Source organism: Chelon labrosus, assembly GCF_963514085.1.
Source record: "Chelon labrosus genome assembly, chromosome: 1".
In the NCBI taxonomy this organism is placed as follows: domain Eukaryota; kingdom Metazoa; phylum Chordata; class Actinopteri; order Mugiliformes; family Mugilidae; genus Chelon; species Chelon labrosus.
This window is the reverse complement of record NC_140337.1, coordinates 10355216-10374335: the sequence shown is the minus strand read 5'-3', so window position 1 is coordinate 10374335 and position 19120 is coordinate 10355216. Positions and strand designations below refer to the sequence as shown.

Sequence of the window (19120 nt, the reverse complement as noted above, 5' to 3'; positions counted from 1 at the left end):
GGGTTAATGTCGCCTTGAAGGCTTGAGAAGAAGTGGAAAAAGAAGTTGATGCTTGTTGGTCACATGTACATTATGATATTTATTGCTCAGTCCTATCACACAAGGGAAAGAAAAAGGAAACAACAGTAAAAAGCTGTCCTTGCAGCTGTTTTAGGACCAACTTGGCCATGTTTATGCCCTCCTAAGCCTATTACTGGTGTACATCTACAGTGGCCTACACAAACACACTATATACTGCATATCTGGCCCATACACACATATAATTTCAGTTGCACCTCAGTAATTTTAATCTCATGCCACACACTGTGCTTACCCAGGATTTTCAGTCTGTATAGCAGTGCCATTGGCCTCCATTAAATGAATCTGCATTTCTGCTTCTGTGTGTGTGTGTGTGTTTGAGAAACACAGGGCAAGTGTTATAACTTGGTATAAACTGTAGCCATTAAGGTGATCCAAAAAGTGTACAACCGTGGACATGCTTGTTTCCAGCCAATGCGATTGTAGGTCATGGTTCTAAGATCTTGCGTTTCTTGGGAGGGTTTTGGTCTCAATCTCGGCAATCAAAGACAAAGAACGAGAGACTGAAGAAAGGTAGTGAGACAAAAGGGAATGAGAGCAGTTAGCACTGTTGCTATGGTCCGGTGTTTATGTACAATGAGTGACGCCTGTGAAGAGTGTGCAGAGCAAACTGGTAGATTTGAATCAGTCATCATAAGTTCATCGTAGTCTACCAGTGGGGGGGTTGTAGTCAAACCGAGGGGTTGTTGCAGCAAATTCCATTGGCGCCCAGTTCCGTCCAAGAATGTCCACATGGACAGAGGGCCAAGTATTTAAAGCTGAGTCTTTGTCGTCCTTTTAAGATTTGAATACGGTCAAATGTTTGGTCTGCAATTGTTAGCGCAAACAGTAAAGTTGCCAGAATCCATGGTCTGCGTGATTCCGTAAGACTGTTTTTGTTTTGTTTTTTTGTCCAATGCATTACTCCAGCCTCAGAACACCGTGGCCAGACTGTTCCGAAATAAAAAAAAAGGCATATCCAGACACACCTTAAAGTCAAAATAGTCTACATGTACATTTTTGTTCCTAGAAAAACTGAAAAACAAATGGTCTCTTTTGTACAGTGTCATCTTCAGAGAGCCGAGCCTTCACTGGGAATGTGGGGTAATGCATGCATGTACTGTATATGTAAAATGAGTTGGTTACTGTACAGATTGACTGTCAGGCAGCAGACTGTGTCCCAAGAGCCCGACTCGCCAGTAGAACAGCCTCACTGAAAGTCCAATCAGCATCCTCAACAGTTCTTCCTCCTCCTCCTCCTCCTTTCTTCCAGGTCATGGCCGGAATTAGCACTTGAAAAATGGTACTATGTTTATAATATCCAAGGAGTTCTTGTACAAGTCTTTGGAGAATGTTTAGTCCTACCTTGCGCAGAACAAGGGCGGCTAAAAGCTTGTAGAGCTGTAACGTTGGTCGGTAAGCAGCTATGCTTAGTGTTATACTTGAATGCCACATGTTGCGGCACAGCAGTAGTGTGTAACCCTTCGGCTCACAGGTACACCTCCCGTCGTGTCAGAGTACCGCAGGATGTGGGCTTGTACTCCCCAGTCGGTGCAAGGGGGATCTCCTCGGTGGGGTGGCCCAGTGCCTCATCCCCGCCTCCTGGTGGGCCGTAGGAGGGCGAGCCAAAGGCCTCGTAGGAGGAAGAGGAGGAGGCCATCTTCTTGTTGAGCAGGTTGCGATTGCGGTCGCCCATCATGTGAGCAGCGGTGGGGTCTCCGTTGGCCATGGCGGCCATGGCGAGGGTCTCTTGGCTGCCGGGCTGCTCTGCACTGCTGCTGCCGCTGCCGTTGCCGCTCATGAAAGTGGAAAGCTTTGGTTGTTGGGGGATGGTGGTTGACTTGGATGGCCGTCGCTCGGGCGACGTGCGCACAGGCATCCAGCAGGAGTCCGAGTGGCCGTACTCGTCGCATTCCCGGGTGCATTTGCCAGTCATGGCTACGTCAGGCAAAGGCCGGGAGTCTGGAGGAAACAGAAAAGAGAAAGGCAAAGTAAATACTACTGAATGTTCCACTGATTTGGGATATTTAATGATAAACTAACATTGATCATAAGAGAATTTCCTGCCGCTACGTGTTGTTTTATGTGTCACATTATGATTTGGCTAACATGAATTCCTTATTAGATGCGTGAAGCTGAATTTTCTCCCTAATGAGGTCGTCACCGCATCTAAAAGTTAATGGAGAAGGTAGAAAGCAATAAAAACTGGTCACGATGGTTACCAGGCACATATTTCCACTGCTAACACAAGTTCAGATTCTTATCACTAGTGAATTCAATAAAGCTTTTACTGATAAAATTTGATTTCATGCAGAACCCATACCACATGACAGAAACGGTAACAAAAAAAAACAAAAAAAAAAACAATGAAGAGAAGACTCCACTGGCTACGACAACAGCCCCAAACTGAAATACAGTGGCGTGAATCGGAGTTGAAATAATGTCATGCTTCAAAAAACGCGCTTGTGCTGAGGGGTGGGGGGGGAAGGGAAAGGAGGGGGGGGAGGGGCGGTGATGAGAGAGGGGAAGCGGTCAGTTTATGTTTTGCGGTCTGAGCTCATCTAAAATTTAAGACGCACAATCAGGTCGTGCTTCGCGTGTGAGAGGTTGCGATGCGTGTAGGCAAGAGTGTTTTCTTTTGTTTTTTGCGAGATTGGGAGCACCAACAACACCCTGTTTTCTTGTTTTGGTGATTGACAGACGGCAATCACATTCTGATCTAAGTAGCTTAATAGCTTTGCGCGGCTCAAGCGCCCTCATATCCTCTTAAATCTACTAATAGGGGGTCTTAAGCAATTACCTAGCTGGGCGCTGGCTTCGGATTAACTGCGTCTACTGTACTGTTGTAGAAAGCAAATTATGTGCTTACAATGCCACATCGGGACAACAAGATAGACGCCCTTGTCATTGACTACTGTCAGACGGTGCGATATGTGAAAGATAATCAAGCCAAAGCTGATGCATTGGTTGATACTAAAAAAAAAACTGTAGGAGGGGAAGGAAAGGAGGAGTCGGCTCCACAGCCCGAATGCTTAGACGTCACGCAGTGCCAGTTAATACAAGTGCCCGTGTTATGCCATGTTAGATGTAATTTATTCATGACCTGATGCAAAGTATGGGAAACCAAAAAGTCAAGCGGAAGCGAGGGTGAGTGCAAAACCAAGCCAAGCATGCCTTTTTTTTTTTTTTTTTTTTGCCCATAGTTACAAAAAAAAAACAAAAAAACAAAAAAAAACGAAAAAATTAGTTTGGACCATGGCTTACTTTTAATGCTCTTTTTCTCCTGTAAAAGAAAAAAAATAGAACACAAATCACTCTTTATGTCTTATTCACTTATTCAGTAGTATATGTGCTGCACGAGGAACTTTGAGCGGCGCCGGAACTGGAACCAAAAGACACAACAAGCACCAAAAAAAGTGTTATGCAGAGCAGACAGATGACTGGGGACACGATGCAGCCGAGACGAGGACAGCAAAGAAAGAAAGAGGAGACAGGGGAAGAAGAAAAACAAAAAACAAAAAACAGAATGAGAGTCCTCTAAAGTCCTGCTAATTCGGTTTTTAATCGACAGTAGAAGTGCTATGAATACCTCTTGGCGAAACATTCATCGTTACCTCAAGAGTGCCATTCCTATTCTGCTGTAAATTTCCCGCTAAACGCACATTTCAATCTATTATCACGTCAAAAATGACTATCTTTGTAAGGAATCAGCTATTGATTGCCAGCCAACACATAGCCAAAGACCTCAGCGAGCCACTCTATAGAAAAGAAAAAGAAAAAAAAAATCAAATAACTTTTTGCCATTAGTGAGCCCAAACAACTGAGCATTTCTGTTTAATGACTTGTAAATAGCTAAATAAATGAGAGGGAAGTCGGGAAAATGAGCCGAGATGGAGAGATGTGAATGCAGTCACAGTTAACACGCCAGCCGATGTGATGAAAATGATAACTGTGGCTTTGGATCGCGGCACGTCTCTCCCTCCGCCCTCCCCACTTCCTCGCCTCAGCCCGAAAAAAAACAAAAAAAAAACACAGCCATCAAAGAGACAAGCGGATACCTAGGCACTGATTGTCTTTTTCATTTACACCACCGATTGAGCCGTCGGGCTGCCCGCAACGCGCGGCGGCAGCGGCGGCTCTCCCGGGGGCCTCCTGCTCTTGAATGCTCATCCAGTCGGCTGCCTCGCCCTGGTCGCATCCAGAGAAAGTTGTCAAAAAAAAAAACACAAAAAGGGAAGCAGGGAGGACGTCTTGCTTCCTCCAGCTCTCACGGGTAAGCAGCAACCTTAAGCGCCACATTTCTACCGCCCCGCGCTGTGAGGTGCTGGGGCTGTTAGCCGGCGCTCTGTGTGTTGTGCGCGCTGAAAGGAGGCTGATTTTCTGACCACGGTCCACTGACTCTGCAGGCCTGCTAAAATGAAGACATTTCCCACTGAGCTAATGAATTGGGCTGTGATATCAAAGCAAGAATGCTTTTTTTTTTCTCTCTCTCTCTCTCTCTAAAAGTGTCACCAACCCCCGAGGCTGAGCGATCAATATGAATCGTCTGAAACCGCTTAAATCCGTCCGTCCTTTAACTCAGGACAAACATCCTGGAGCTTCGAACTCATACGTTTACCTGCTGGCTTGTATATAGTGTCAAACTCTAAGGATGTAGGAAGTGGGAACAATGAAAACAAACACCACAATGCAGCTTAAAAAAACACCCGCAATCACGGGCCCTTTCAAGACCCGGTTCAGAAATCAGGATGTAGAACATGTCTTCAAAGAAAACGCCCTCGGAGCGTATTCGCAAACGTCCCGCGAGCCCTCGCCGCCGAGCGCGACGTCGCACAATACAAGTGGGTCACTCGCGTCGCGGTAAAAGGCCTCGCTGCGACAACGAGAGCCAAACAAGGGGCGGCCCGTCCGTCCCAGGTTACGTCCCCGGGGGCGCGGGGCCTTGTTATTTTTGGAGCCCTGAGCCGAGGAACAATGACGAGGCCTTCTCTCTCCGTTGCTGGAGGGCTCTCAGCCAAGCACAGGCTGGTGTGCTCACAACGGCCCGAGCCATTAGGAGTCTTTTACTCAAAAGACGCTTCTGATAGATAGACAGAGAGATAGATAGAGAGATAAAGGGAAAGGGGTGGCGGTGTTGAATTAGGAAGTGACTGACATATAAGTTAGAGGGGCAATGGGCGGAACGGAAGAGGAGCAGCTTTCGCCGAGACGTAATTCCATACGGACAAAAGTCGCCCGCTGCCGGAGCGATAATTACCCACGGGACTCCGCTGTACGGCGGCGCTCTGAGATATTAGCGCCTCGTACTGTGTGCATTTGGAGATTTGAAGCGGTCTAAAGAGAGGACTTTATTTTGTGCAAGGAAGCGAGCTGAAATTGGGGCAGTGGCTGCACGGCTTGAGCTGTGGCTTTTCTTAGCTGGCTTTAGTCCGCCTGCCTATCAGCTGACTAGTTTTGGGTATTTCAAAGAACCTCAACCGCCGGGGTACAGTGGCAATTTGACGCGGTGTCTTTAACGCTCGCTAAGATGTTGCAGCGGTGGGGGGGCGGGGGTGAAGAGAAGGGAGGGTTAGGGCCGTCGTCGCTTTGGGCATGTGCACGCCGATGTCTGCGGCGTGGGCATTTCTGTCCGATTAAAAATTTACCGCGCGCGTTGTATAGTTTGGAACTGTGCAATTTGACTACAGCGTGTCAGCAGCGCTGAAAAGACCCGAGCTTTGTGAGCATTCTCATTTCCGGCTCACCCCCCCCCCCCAAAAAAAAAAATAAATAAAAAACAGGAGGAAGAGATGACAAAGACGGAGAGGGAAGGCAAAACAAAACGGAGATGATGTGTCTGGATGCGTTTTTGTGTACGCCTCTCTGCCGCGTCTTTGACAGACATTGCACTTGGCTGGATAGCAGATAGGGGTCAGAGCAGAAAGAGGAGGAGGAGGAGGAGGAGGAGGAGGGCACGAGGGAGAGGATGAAGACAGGAATGATGTAGGGAGGGGTAGACGGACAGAAAATAAAGGAGAGAGAGAGATATGGAAGGAGATCCTGTGAGAGAGTGTGTGTGTGCTGAGCGGAGCGGAGCAGGGTCAGGGCATGGGAGAAGGGAAACGGCAGACTGAGTGGAGAAGACAGCATGGCTGCCTCTGGGCCGTCACAGGCCAGACACACTGCCAAAGAGAGCAGCGGAGAGGAGAGGAGAGGAGAGGAGGAAAGACAAGGCAGGAGGAGAGGAGAAAGAATTGAGGACATTAGCGAAGACAGGAAGGAGGGGAGGGGAAAGGACGGAACACGAGCGCGGGGGATGATGAACGCAACTTTGATAACAGGCGATGCACTGTGCTGTAAATAAACCGCGCTCCCAGGTCGCTTTAAAGCGCATTAACTCATCAATCCAAAGACCTTGATTTAGCCTGTTTAAAAAATAAAAATTACCTCCCAGACAATGAGGCCCAGTGTGCAGCCAGACGCACCCCTCGCCTTCCCAGCTAACTCAATCTAACATGCCTCCATCTCATTCGCTATATTAAGAACCTCCAAATGCCATTTACACCCGCCCGCGTGATTTCAATTTGGAACCAAAATGAAACGTCTTCTCCTCAATCATAGGCGAGGAAGGGGGGGGGGGGGGGAGAAAAAAGAAGAAGAGAAAAGAAAGTTTTCAGGGCCCGGGCAAAGAGGCATCTGTGGCAGAACGGTGAGTCTAGCCGGGGGAAAATGGGCTTGTGATTGCCTCGCACCCCTCATCAAAGGCCTCCCTGTACGGATCAGATCTATTTTGCACAGCGGAGCAATCACCGCGGAGATGACAGTACTCGTCGCTGGGCGTGCAGGCTGATTACTCCGTGCGACTCGAGGAGGGGACGCGAAACATTTCTCCCGCTGTTGGACACACTGCTTCGGAAAAGAGAGGAGAGAATGAGAGAGGAAGGAGACGAGCGAAAAAGAGGCGTGCGAGGGGGGCGGGCGCAGAGACCAAAGCTGGAAAAAACAAGCTAGCTCCAGCTCCCGGAGTCATCTTTCTTGCTTCCTCCTTTTTTTTTTTTTTCCCGACTCGTTCTCGCCTCTAATAGGGTCCCGTTTAATTAGGTGAAACTTGCCGACTAATTACGGCGCGAGAGCGGGCCTACCCGGCTGCCTCGCTCTGCTCCGCGGCGCCCCCGTGGCACTGCCTCGCCGCCGAGAGGTCCTCGGCATCAAAGCCGGGCGGGCACGCGAGACGCCGGCTAACGCGCGCGCGCGCATAAAAAAAAAAAACAAAGGTGGCCGTGGGGGGATGAGAGGAAGGAAACGGAGAGATAAAGGGAAAAGAAGAAAGCGAGGAGAACGGCCCGAGAGGAGAGAGTAAGGTGAGGGGAGGAAGTGCTCTTGAGAGAGAGAGAGAGAGAAAGAGAAAAAAAGAATAGGTGCTGAATTATTAACGCGGTGACGGCGGGTTCAGACAGAACAATATCCACAGGAAAAAGCGATATTTGTCTTTCCCTCGCTGAGATGTTTGCCAGACAATTAGGGAGGGATGGAAGACACGCAGCGGTGCGGCGCGGGGGGAAACGAGGACAAAGAGGGGAGTCCTGGGGAGCCGTGACCTTTGAAAACGCGAGTCACGCCGCGCACCGCCAGCAGCCGCATTAATTGACGGCATTAACGTCAGCGGTGGAGTTATTTTTGTTTGTTTTGTTTTCCTCGTGGTAGCACGGGAGGTTAAATCCCAACCTCGAACGCCTAACCCCCGCTTCCACCCAGTTAGCGTCGAGCAAGGAGGAGGCCGGTTGCGTCGACGGAGCGCAAAATGGCACATTTGTCTGCCCCTCGTGATTGCCGTGACGTTTCGGTAAGAGTCTGCGCATGAGGCCGCTTGACCCTCCCCGACCTTTTTTCGTAATCTTTCCACGTAGCTTCTTCTTCTTCTTCTTCTTCATTTTCATCCGCGGGGAGCTGCTTGCAATCCAGCCGGAGGAATGCTGTTGAGCGCGGCAGCGGGTGATCTGCTCTCCGCTGTCTCGAAGCTTGAAGTATTTACTACCTGGCGAGGGGCAACTAAGGGAATAATCTGAACTCCCCCCCACCCCACTTCGCCGCCGCCGCCGCCGCCGCCGCCGCCCTGCCTCGAGACGTGGAAAAACACAAAAGCGGAGAAAGGAGGAGGAACGGAGTGAGTGAGGGGAGAGGTGCAGGGCCCTGATCGAGTTTTGTAATGAGCTGTCGGCTCCTTTTCGGCCTCAGACGCCCGACGTCTGTGTGGAACAAAGAGTGCGAGAACTGCAGCATCCAGCACTTCTGGGAGAAAATGCTCTCGGCCGCATGCAGGTATATAATGCCTTCCGTTTTTAGCCACCCCCCTCCCCTGCCGCCGCCGCCTATACACTAACAAGTATTACACCAACGCAGTGAGTAGGCATTATGGGCATGATACGGCCGCTTTTCTCTTCCAGCAGAGTCAATACTCTTTCTGGAATAATGAATGTACTCGCGGCCTGCTCCTGAGGTAATTAATTGAGGAGAGATTAACTGGCATAATTTCATTCTGGTGACGATCTCCCGGACAATTATCAAATGTGGCCCGCACCCTCTCCACCCTCTGCACGCGGCCCCCGCTCTCCGGGTCCCTCCCGGAAGCAGTAACGCCGCCGATAAACAAAGCGTCCCCTCCTTCATCTTGCGCCGCACCCCCTTGCTGACCCAGCGAAGCCGTGTCCTCAGAGCGCCTCCGACCCCTGACCTCGTCTATAAGGGGAACGACAGCGGGATGAGAGTGGAGAAGCGGAGAAGTGACTCATCCGCTCTGCCGATAAGAATGATGCCGCTGGCTCCCTGCCACGCAGCCGACAGCAGACACCTCGCTCCAAAAAAAAAAAAACACTTCCTCGAGCTGCGGTACGCTCGGCGAAAACCGCAGGATCTTAAAAAAAAGGGATTTTCTCGTCAGACTTCCGTATCGCCGTCGGAGCGTAACACTTCTAATCACCTTTACAACCTGCGACTCGCATCTTTGTGTATGCAATGGAGTCACGCTTGAAAAACACCCAATTACAGTTTAAAATAAAGTACTCTGTCAAACCCCACCTTTCCCCCTTACCCCGAAAGTACCTCCCCGTTTGTGTGTTTGCTCCGCTGCGAGCTTATGCAGAGCACTCCGGAAGCACCGCGAGGATTAGATTCGGCTGCTCTGCCGCGGCGCACACATGCAACGCTGCTAGCGGCCGATAAAAACAACACGGCTTTACATCAACCCATGCGACATCTGTGAAGCATTTGATTTTTTTTTTGATTTTTTCCTGCATCGATGCCACAGACAAGAAAACAAGCGTTAATTTGATAAGGCGAACACAGGAATAACAGGTTGTGTGTGAAGAAAATGGTAGGGCTTACTGAGCTACCGTGAGAGTGTGAGCGAGGGGTTAAGTCAGTTTAAATGTGTTGTTTTTTTTCCCCTTTATTGTTTACTAGTTCTCTAAATTCTCTCACACACACGCACGCGCGCACACTCCCGTTCTCTCACCAGCCCTTTAGAAAAAGAAGTGTCATTGCTTCCCCTCCACTGTTGCTCTTATCGCACACTCCCAGGCACACTCGCACAATAACCTGTTTTACGCCATTAAATGGTTATTTGTCAAAATACAATTTCAATTAAATCCATCCTAAAATAAAAACGGGGGGATAGAAAATCCTTTCTTACCGATTGTACTAATAAGAGAACGCATCTAAATCATTGGCTTGAGTTGGAATATCGGAGGTCAGCGCGGGGAATCGTCAAAGGCGTGCGGTCTCCGAAAGACGGGGTCGTTTTGAAAAATGCCCCAGCTTTTGGAAAGAGGGGGTTTTCTCAGACGCGGCTGAAACAAATGGGAGACGCACGGAACATACGTCATGTTCAGCACATGTTCAGCCCTAAGCAGCACATTCTTTAAGAGCGAGTACAGCGTTATACCGCTCGCCGCTCGCATATTAGCGGCTAATTTGCATCAGAACTCCATTATGCGTCCTGCTTACCAGAAAGATTTAGTGTGACCTACATACTGCCAGTTGCGTAATTCTCGTTTCAAAGTAAAAGATTCAGCCGGCTCCCGAGGAAAACACTGAGCGTCTAAAAACAAAAGGCTCCACTTGTGATGTTTGCAACCGTTGGCTAGCTAGCTGGCTAATTGTGAGTCAGCCAAAACAGCACCCGCTATCTACAACTCTCGTCATCCTGAGTGTGGCAATTAGCGCTCGGCTGCTAGCGAGTCCTAGGCCGGAGCGAGCAGGGCACGGCGGTGAGTCACGACCCTTAATGGAAAGCTGGTGGGGGTAATTAAGCTGACCTGAAGGGACAGGCTTTCAGTTTTTCAGCGTGTAGGCTCATAAACAGGCGCAAAGTGAGCCTCGCTCCGGGGCACGTGAGGCAAATTATCTGGGGCTTAAGTTTCTCCCGGAGGAATACATTTTCTGTGTTTCAGCAGGTTTCGGAAAGAAAAGACGGACTCCTCTTGTGTTCTACCTCAAAACTCTCAGGGAAAACTGATCTGACCAAGTCCTGGTGATTTAGGGAGATTAAGAGTTTCCTCTCTTTGGAAGTTCTATGTTTCCATTAATCTTTTGGGGTTCTGAACTCTATGGGCTTTAATCTGTCGCAGTGAAATCCCATCTTTTACAAAAAACCTGATAAAAAGGTGTCTGTAATGCTTCACTTAGGATTTATTTTTGGACTGTTTGTCATGATGGTCATTAACTCACAAGTTTAGCGTGTGCCAGCGCCACACACATTCACAGACACCGCTTTGCACTGTAATGACCTGGGAAACCAAACAAGTGATCAGACAGATTTCAGAGAATTTTCCCCTCAGGACACATAGAGCACCTACCGGGAAGGTTAAAAACAAACCGCATCAAATGGCTTCGCGCAGTGCAGCCCCTGATGAAAGTGCTAAAAGGATGTGCCAGTCAGCAAATAGGTTCTCCAGCTCCCCTTTAATGTATCCTTGAGTCTGACCAGGGAGCCTGTGCTGTGTAAAAACCTCCCGCGGCGTTTTGAGTGTTCAAGAATGAAAAGCAAGGGCTTCGGTGACAGCGCTGAGGCCTCTTCCTACGCCGTGGCACGCATGTGGTGAGGGATTAATCAGCTGACATTTCCATTCCGGAACAAAACATGCCCAGATATAGCACGTAATAAAGAACTGTCACAATACACAGTGTATACTTTGGGTTTGTTCCAGTCCGAGAGGCTCGGGAGCTCGGCACGAATCGAGATCTTTGATTTGTGGAGTGCCTTAAACACTTTCCAGCCACTCTTGCTCAGGCAGAAGCTCAGAGCGATACAGCCTGATAACGCCAAGGTGTCCTGGATTATAGACTATCTCGCAGATAGGCCACAGTGTGTTCCCTTCTGGTGCAGTATATTGGATTTGCCGCAGCAGAGAGGCACCGTACTGTCACCGTCCTTATTCACTCTCTATATCTGACTGGAGACTCCACTGTGGGTCACGCCACCTCCAGATTCTCTCTGATGATTCCTCCATTATGGAATGCATCTGTCAGGGAGAGGAGGAGGTGTATACGTTGGTGGGGCGGGTGCGAGATCTGCCGCTTCGTGCTAGAGTGACCATCTGCACGTTTGTAAGCCGGAGAGGCGTGCAAAGAGGGTTGCTCATGAATGAGACGTAGTGACACCTGTCGTCCTAGACGTCCCACTCATACGCCGTATGACTAAATATTGTCTTTCATTGTGATATTTTCATTTAAAAACCCAACATACACACATCACCTTCAATGTGTGTGCACTACCCGTGTAATTCATATTCAAAGTGAAGCAGCGCAGCATTTCCGCTATCCTCCTCGCTTTGCTTCGCCGGCAAAGGGGGCGTCGGCAACAGCGGCACGCCACATCTCAAACTTTCATCATCACACGATTCGCGAGCAACAAACGCCACGGGGGGACAACAAGGCCACCCTCGGTCATCACTCAAAAGTCGCTTCCCATCCTTGAAGCGCCGAATCCGGGCCTGAATGCGAGTGGACACTTGAAAGCGAAGCCCGTGTTCAGCATTTGCATTTGCATTTGCATCGCGCAGATGGACAAGAAAGGGATGCGAATGGAAGGCTCCGGATTCACAAACCGTGCCCCTCTCTCGACCCACCACACACTCCCTTCCTTAACGGGCCAGGTTGGCAGTGTAGAACTACAGCGCCAAGGCTGGAGCCATACACGGTGTATTATTTAAAGCACCAGGAGCCCAATTTGTCACTCTGGCGGGCTCATCACAGGCGAACATCCTTTATGAAATGCACTTTTCACGCTGCCTGTCGGGGGGATCAAAGCAGCAGCAGCCGCTTGCCCGTTTCTCCCTCTTCAGTTTCCCCTGCTCCGATTCCCACCGACAAAATGAGTCAATTTGAACCAAATGGATCCCCTATCAAAATAACGAGTGAGGCTAGATAGACAGGGTGAAAGAGATTCATATTGTGGGTCGGTGAAGATTGGACAGGTGGGCAGTAACTAAGGAATATGGACACTCGGCCTCTTCTACGAAGACTGAAAATTGTTGGATATGGGACAGAAATGCAATCACTGTAATAGAGTCGAAGTCAGATTGTAGCGAGATGGAGCAGATGGTCCGATTTAGCACCTTAAAAAATAAAAAGTTTGATAGAAATAGTTACATTCACAGCTGTTACATATGTGGTCAAGGCCCTGACAGTTAGCCTCTGCCTGATAAGTTTACATCTAGCCTGACCTAGATGTTAAAGTAATTGTACGTCCGTTTTGGCAAAATGTAGGTTCACTCAGTTCTGGTTAGGCCTTAACACCTTAAAAGTGAATTTCATTCAAATGGAACTCTTTAGAGACATTCAGTGGAATGTTAAAAAGGATGTTTTCTACTTTGAAGAGCCGATTCTCAAGGATTTCAAAGCAACAACCAATGCACTACTTCAATTTCAAGGCTCCTACGGCACTCGGCTAGAGGTAAAAGCTAGAGGTAAAAGCTAAAGTTAGCGTCTCAGACTTCAGAAACCGACAAATACCGCTATTTTGTCAAAGAGGGTGTCTTTGAGAGACGCACAGGGTGTTTGTTAGCTTGGGTCTTGATTTAGATGCGGCAATGCTAGGTGCCACGATCGAACGCACAAAGGACTTTCTCCCAATAAACTTTTTGGCGAGGCGCTCCTGACACTGGGTTAGGTTTAGGCACCACAACTACTTGGTTAGGCTTAGTAAAATATTGTGATGTGGGGTTTAAACACGTCACATGCTCGAGGGAAAACTTCTTGTATGGTGTCACGGCGTCTGATATCGTCATTGGTAGCTTAACATGAGTAAGACGTAAACCCTGTGCACCAACGCCAAAGGACGACTTTGGCGCCAAAAAACAGCAGTGTGTGACGTCCTGGCAACGTGAGCAGGCTCAAACTGATGAAGACCATCAAACGTTGGCTAAATATTGGCTTGTTTTGTAATGCTGCGACAACAACAAGCATTAGCGGTTAGCTCGTGTGGTTAGCATAGCTTTTGAAAACAGATTAAGGGGCTTAAATTAGCTGCTTACTTGCTAGGGTTTTGAGGTCAGTTCGACATAGCAGATTGAGTTTGAAACACCTCTTTCAGACATCCACGGATGAGTGGCTGGTTCATTTGGTCATGAGCTCAAAGAGTTTTAATCTGACATTGATCAACAGTTCTTGAAAACTCCTGCTGGTATTTTCTGCACCTTAAAGAGACACTTGAGAATTGCAAATTAATACCCACAGAGTTCACCTCAGCATCCCATACTGTATTTCTGGCTAATTAATGTGACATTAGATGACACAGAGGATGTAGAATAACTTCTCTGCTCTGCCTTTGAAGCGCAGAAAGCACGCTTCATTATTCACCCATCTTGACAGGCCTATTTTACCCCCTTTCTACCCCCTCTTCCACCTCCACCATCACCACCTCACCCCCTTTTTAGCAAAGCTCTGGACCAATTGATTTTTCCGCTTTCCTCTGTCTGTCTTTTTTTTCTTTTTTCTTTTTCCCCCGTCCTTGATTCTAATGCTTCTGGGTTGTGGGAAATATTTATTCACATTGATCGACGACAGAGCAGATGGGTCTTTCATGAGCGTCAGAACTCAAACTGTTTTTGTCCCACCGATGTCTCCAAATATCAATCACCGCCGGGAGAGGCGCGGGGCCGGACTGCAGATTAAGGCAATAAAGCCCTAAAGGCCAGACTCATTTTCCTGCAACTGAATGGAGAACAGCAAAAACACAAAAACAAAACAAAAAAAACTGAAAAAACGGCAGATGCCGACAACCTGACCGGTGATGGAGTGTTTGTGGATTCTGCGATGACTCCCGTGAGCTGACAGTGTTTTAAAAGGACAAATGGAACTCTTCTGCGATTGATCGAAATACCCGGAGCAGATCCAGACAAGTCTGCCCCGAAGGTGTGGGGAGTTGTTTGGGTGCGAGATGCGGTGCACAGCGGCCCGGGAGGTTGAGCACTCTGATGATAGCTCCTGCATCTGCTTGGTCCCCATTAAAAATGCAGCGCCAAGAGGATATTTTCGGCATCAAATTTTCATAGCTGCATCAACAGCTCCGTCTAACACGCACACTCTCACGTAACAGTGCTGAAGTTCTTACTATCTGAATGAACGCAGTATGGATTTCAAATGAGGGATGCAGACTGAGTATCGGTGCGCAGACGGCGGCGTTCCTCGAGGACCTTTGCTTCTCTCTGCTTCCATAGAAACACACTTTCAGTGCTGAGTTACATGATTACAATCTCTCCTGTATGTATGTACACAAAACCCTATGGAAACCGGAATCGCTCCCAGTGAGGCAGATATTTCTCATTTCATTTCATTTCCAACCTTGTATCTGGTGGCAGGCTGTCGTCTAAACGCGCAGGGCCGTACACACTCTATATGTAAACCCGGTACATGTTTAAATAGTCAGCGGACCACTGACATAACATACAGTGGAGTCAGCAGCCAGGCTAGTAAACACATTATGTCTAATCCTCGTGAATATCACGACCCGTGCTGACTCAACTGCTCTTCTTTTTTTTTTTTTTAGCTCCCCTATTTCCATATTCATATTCCGCTGTCACATCCGAGGTAAAAGCACATCATTCCAGTCAAATAAAACTCCGCCGATCCCCGTCCCGGCAATTGCCGCGCGCAAGGTCGTATGTAAATAGGTTTTTCCCTCGCAGCAAGGCATCATCGTCTGTGTCGTCGTCGTAAAAAAAGAAAAGAATAAAAAAAAAAAAAAAGAGAGCCTGACAAATACAACACGGACCTCGGACCGAGCAGGAAATGGAGGGAAGTTTCAGGTTTGCGCAGGGGCAATGGAGTCGTGCACTCACTTCACCCTCATTATCACCCTTACAGCGCATATGCTCTCTTGTCTCGAGGCCGGGAAATCAAGTCTGCATTTTTGGGCCCCATTAAAGCGGTTACCAAGGGGAAAAGATTCCTGGGAAAGAACTTGTAGTGGTTGTGAAATGATATTGAATTAAAAAAGCTTAATTCCTGCAAAGAGAAATCAATTTCTACCCAGTTCACTTGTTGAATGATTAGCTTTGTCTCTGTTTCTTCGGTGGAAAGGAATTTGGACCGAACGGATACACTATAGTAGGTTCTACATCGAGGAAGCGTGTGAGTCATGCGAGGCCCCGGCGCTATGGAAGGGCATGCTGTGTTAATACCTGATGAGTGTCCTTTGAAAATAAAAGTAATAATATGTATTTACTTCCTTTGTTTCCCTCTCGAGAGCCAAATAGGAGGGTGGCTTGTTGAGCTACAGTGGAGTGTGCAACCAAATTAAGAGAGAGAGAAACATAATCAGCGAGTGGTAGGGGAAAGAGTGAGAGATGCACAAGTGTGTGCGAGAGAGAGAGAGAGAGAGAGAGAGAAAAGGAGAGGGGGAGAGAGAGAGAGACTGGTAATATGCTTGGGAATTTAATAAGGCTCAGCGCTCCTCAATAATATCAGCCGCTTCACAGAGTCCTCTGGGAAACATGAAATGTGCCGATAAAGGATGATGCCTCCCTCTGACAAACGGGGTGTGCTAAAAGCGGTGTAGAGGAAAAGAAAAAAAAAAAAACTGCAGAAAGAGAAGAAGAAGAAGAAAAAAACAGCCACGTGTCGCCGCCGTAGCTAGCGCACACGCTAATGCGCCCCGGGCTACACTTTAAAGTATTATTCGCTTTCTTCTTCCTTATGCTGCGATTCTCCCGACGTTCCCCCCTCTCTAAGGTCACGCAACGGCGCGGGCTTACAAGCAGGCCTCGGCTGAATAATGGCAGCTTTATGCACACAACCGTTAGCGGGCAGTGGGGTTTTGAGAGACTTCCTGTTTTGGGTGTTTGCTGTTGCAGCTGGGTTGAGTCATGCAGACGCAGATTTATCATTGAGTATATGCACATATTACGAATATTACTTAATACTTAACAATGCACACGGGTGTGGATGCTAGCAAAAGGGCCTCCAGTCTGTCTGCAAAGACTTTCCACAAGATCAGGTTCAAACTGGCTGCCAACGTCGGGTGATACTGCTGATGTTCCAATTCAACAATAAAGGTGTTGGATGCATTCCAGCATTATTTTTTTTTTCACATTCTCAAGGCCTGTGAGCTAACCTTCTGATGCTAACTGACTTCCAGGTATGATCAAGAAGTGATTGTGTAGGTCTCCAAAACAGTTGGGACTCATCAGGGAATGTACGTGGGCCTTCTGAGGGTGTCCTGTGGTGTCTGGCAACAGAACATTGTTAGTGGGGGGCCTTTGGGTCCTATGTGTTGAGGTTGCTGCCATCAAGGAGTGTCGTTGCTATGAGGTGGGGGTGCCTGGTCTGGTCTAGGTGGGTGGTACACGTCTAAGTAACATCCACACGAATGCCAGGTTCAAAAGTTTCCCAGCAAGACACTGGATTGTCACAAGATGTTATTTACTTCCCCTGTCAGTGGTTTTAATGTTGTGGCTGGTCGCTGTATGTTAACAGGTGTGTCCACGTGATTTGTTTTTATGTGTTTTTTTGTGTGTGTATTCATAGATGCTATAGCCTTAGCTAATTTCCAACATCAATCTGATGAGCATGAGCCGTTTAAATACACATTACTCTTGCTAATTAATGCTATATAAGATAAAAGGAACGCCAGAAGCCTGCAACAAACAAAGTTTAAAATATATTTTTGCATAATTAGGGGCCAGTTGATGCCTTTAATCATTTTGTTTTCTTATCCTGCAGTTTCCTTGTGATGTATTCCAGTACTAACCACAGTATGCTGAAGTCTGCTTACGAAGTATTGAAAATCGTTGGAGCCAAACAATAATGAAGCTTAAAAAAAAAAAAAAAAAAAACGTACGTTTTTTTTTTTGCATATCTGTGTATTTCATTACTTTTCCCCACTTTTGGGGTTGTTGCATTCGAGCGCGACTCTACCCAGGTATGTCAAACTCAAATGTGTTCATGTTGACACCAACACGACCGAGAAGCGCACCCTCCCGCCCCCTCACCCCTTCATCCCCGAGCTGTCATGTCGTGTCAAACGAACAGAGAAAGACAGCCTCTCGCTCTGTTGAGTCCTATGACATTTACATACCACACAGCATGGTGGTGCAGGAATCCCCCTCAGGCTATACCAGGCCTTGAATTTAGGACGGGCACATATTCCGTCACCCCCACCTCCTCCTCCTCCTCCTCCTCCTCTAAACACCACCATCCCCTCTCTTGTCACTACCTCGCCGGGACCTGCTCACGCTTGACAAAAAGAACCCCAAACATGTGCCTTGCTCCACTGCCGCCCCCGAACGGCCTGCTGGCTTTCAGACGGGGGACGCAAAGCGTGAAAGGGGAGAAAAAACATGGCCCATTTCTCCCTTCTCCTCTCTCCCTCCCCTCACCACCACCTCCTCCTCCCCCTCCTCCTCCTTTCCTGTGAGCACCTGAGCAGACACCAGTGTTCACATTCTCTCTTTCGTGGCAACTCTGTCCATCAAGGCTCACCTGCTCTTTTGTCTCCTGTAATCCTCCCTTTTTCCCCTTCCTCCCTTCGATAACTTTGGATATTTCCTCCTCCTCCTCCTCCTCCACCTTGTCCCTGTAGTCACTCTGTCCCCTTACCCCCCCCCCCCCCCTCTGTTCCTCTCATTATCTGCCTCCGTCTCCGCTGATCGGCCAACGACTCCCTATTGGCAAATTCATGAGATTGATCATTTTTTACACGGGTGGGCGGATTTGCTAAAAGGGCCCCTCTCCTCCCTTACGCGGCTCATACGCGGCGCGCTATGTGGCACCCACAGTCCTGCCGGTAAGCCTCTGAAGCCATATCACTTAACATGCGCTGGGCTCAACTCCCAGGAGGAGAGAGAGAGAGAGAGAGAGAGAGAGAGAGAGGAGGACTGTGGGAGAGCAGGGGAGAAGAAGAAGAAAGAAAGCGGAGTAGCTTCTGTTCGGAATACTAATAAAGTGGAGCACTTGAGTAAAAAAAAAAAAAAAAGGGAGTAGGGAAAAGACAGTGGCGGCGTTCTGGCGCTACAAAAATTACGGTTTAATTAGATTCACTACTGTAGCCTTTCTATTCTTCTCTTGTGCTTTCGCGTGCGCCGGGTTTTTACGCGGACACGGCCGCGTGTAAAGCGCGCCCCGCGGGCACGCGAAGACACCGAGTTACAGAAGCCCCCACTTAAGATATTCATGCGCCTTAGGGGACGCCGGGCACTCCATTCTTTTCTCCCTCTTTCCTTTAATGTCTGCGCGAGTGTGTGTTCAGCAGATATATACGCGGACGGCCCTCCGCGAGCAGGAAGAAGAAGAAGAGGGAGAGTGGTTGCATTAGCATGATTAAAAGGACAGTAACAAATGACTGCTGTCTCGGGGAAGCCATGTGACTGTCACAACAGGATGTAGGCCAAGCGCGTTGAAGGCGCACCCGCGCTCTCCCCCGGACGGCTCGGCGTTCCGTCTTAAAGAGAAACGCGAGAGCGCCGAGGAGGGACGTTGAAGAGCCCGATGCAGATTCGCCTTGATTGTATACGTTCATATAGTATTCTAAGAAGCTGGGTGTGGGGAGCATCAAATATTAAAGGCCGCTGGTGAAGCCTCATTATCA

The 19120-nt window shown here is 48.5% G+C and overlaps 1 protein-coding gene across 1 annotated transcript in view; it reads right to left on the bottom strand.

Annotated features, from left to right (window-relative positions):
• Positions 1–1421: 1421 nt before the first annotated feature.
• The window catches only part of pcdh7b (protocadherin 7b), a gene marked incomplete at its 5' end in the record, with an annotated part of 101219 nt that continues 83520 nt past the window's right edge, over positions 1422–19120 (bottom strand). The window contains 2 exon segments of the mRNA XM_084546499.1: positions 1422–2019; positions 3322–3340. Of these exon segments, the coding sequence (XP_084402625.1) occupies positions 1547–2019; positions 3322–3340 (492 nt within the window). The 3' untranslated portion in view covers positions 1422–1546.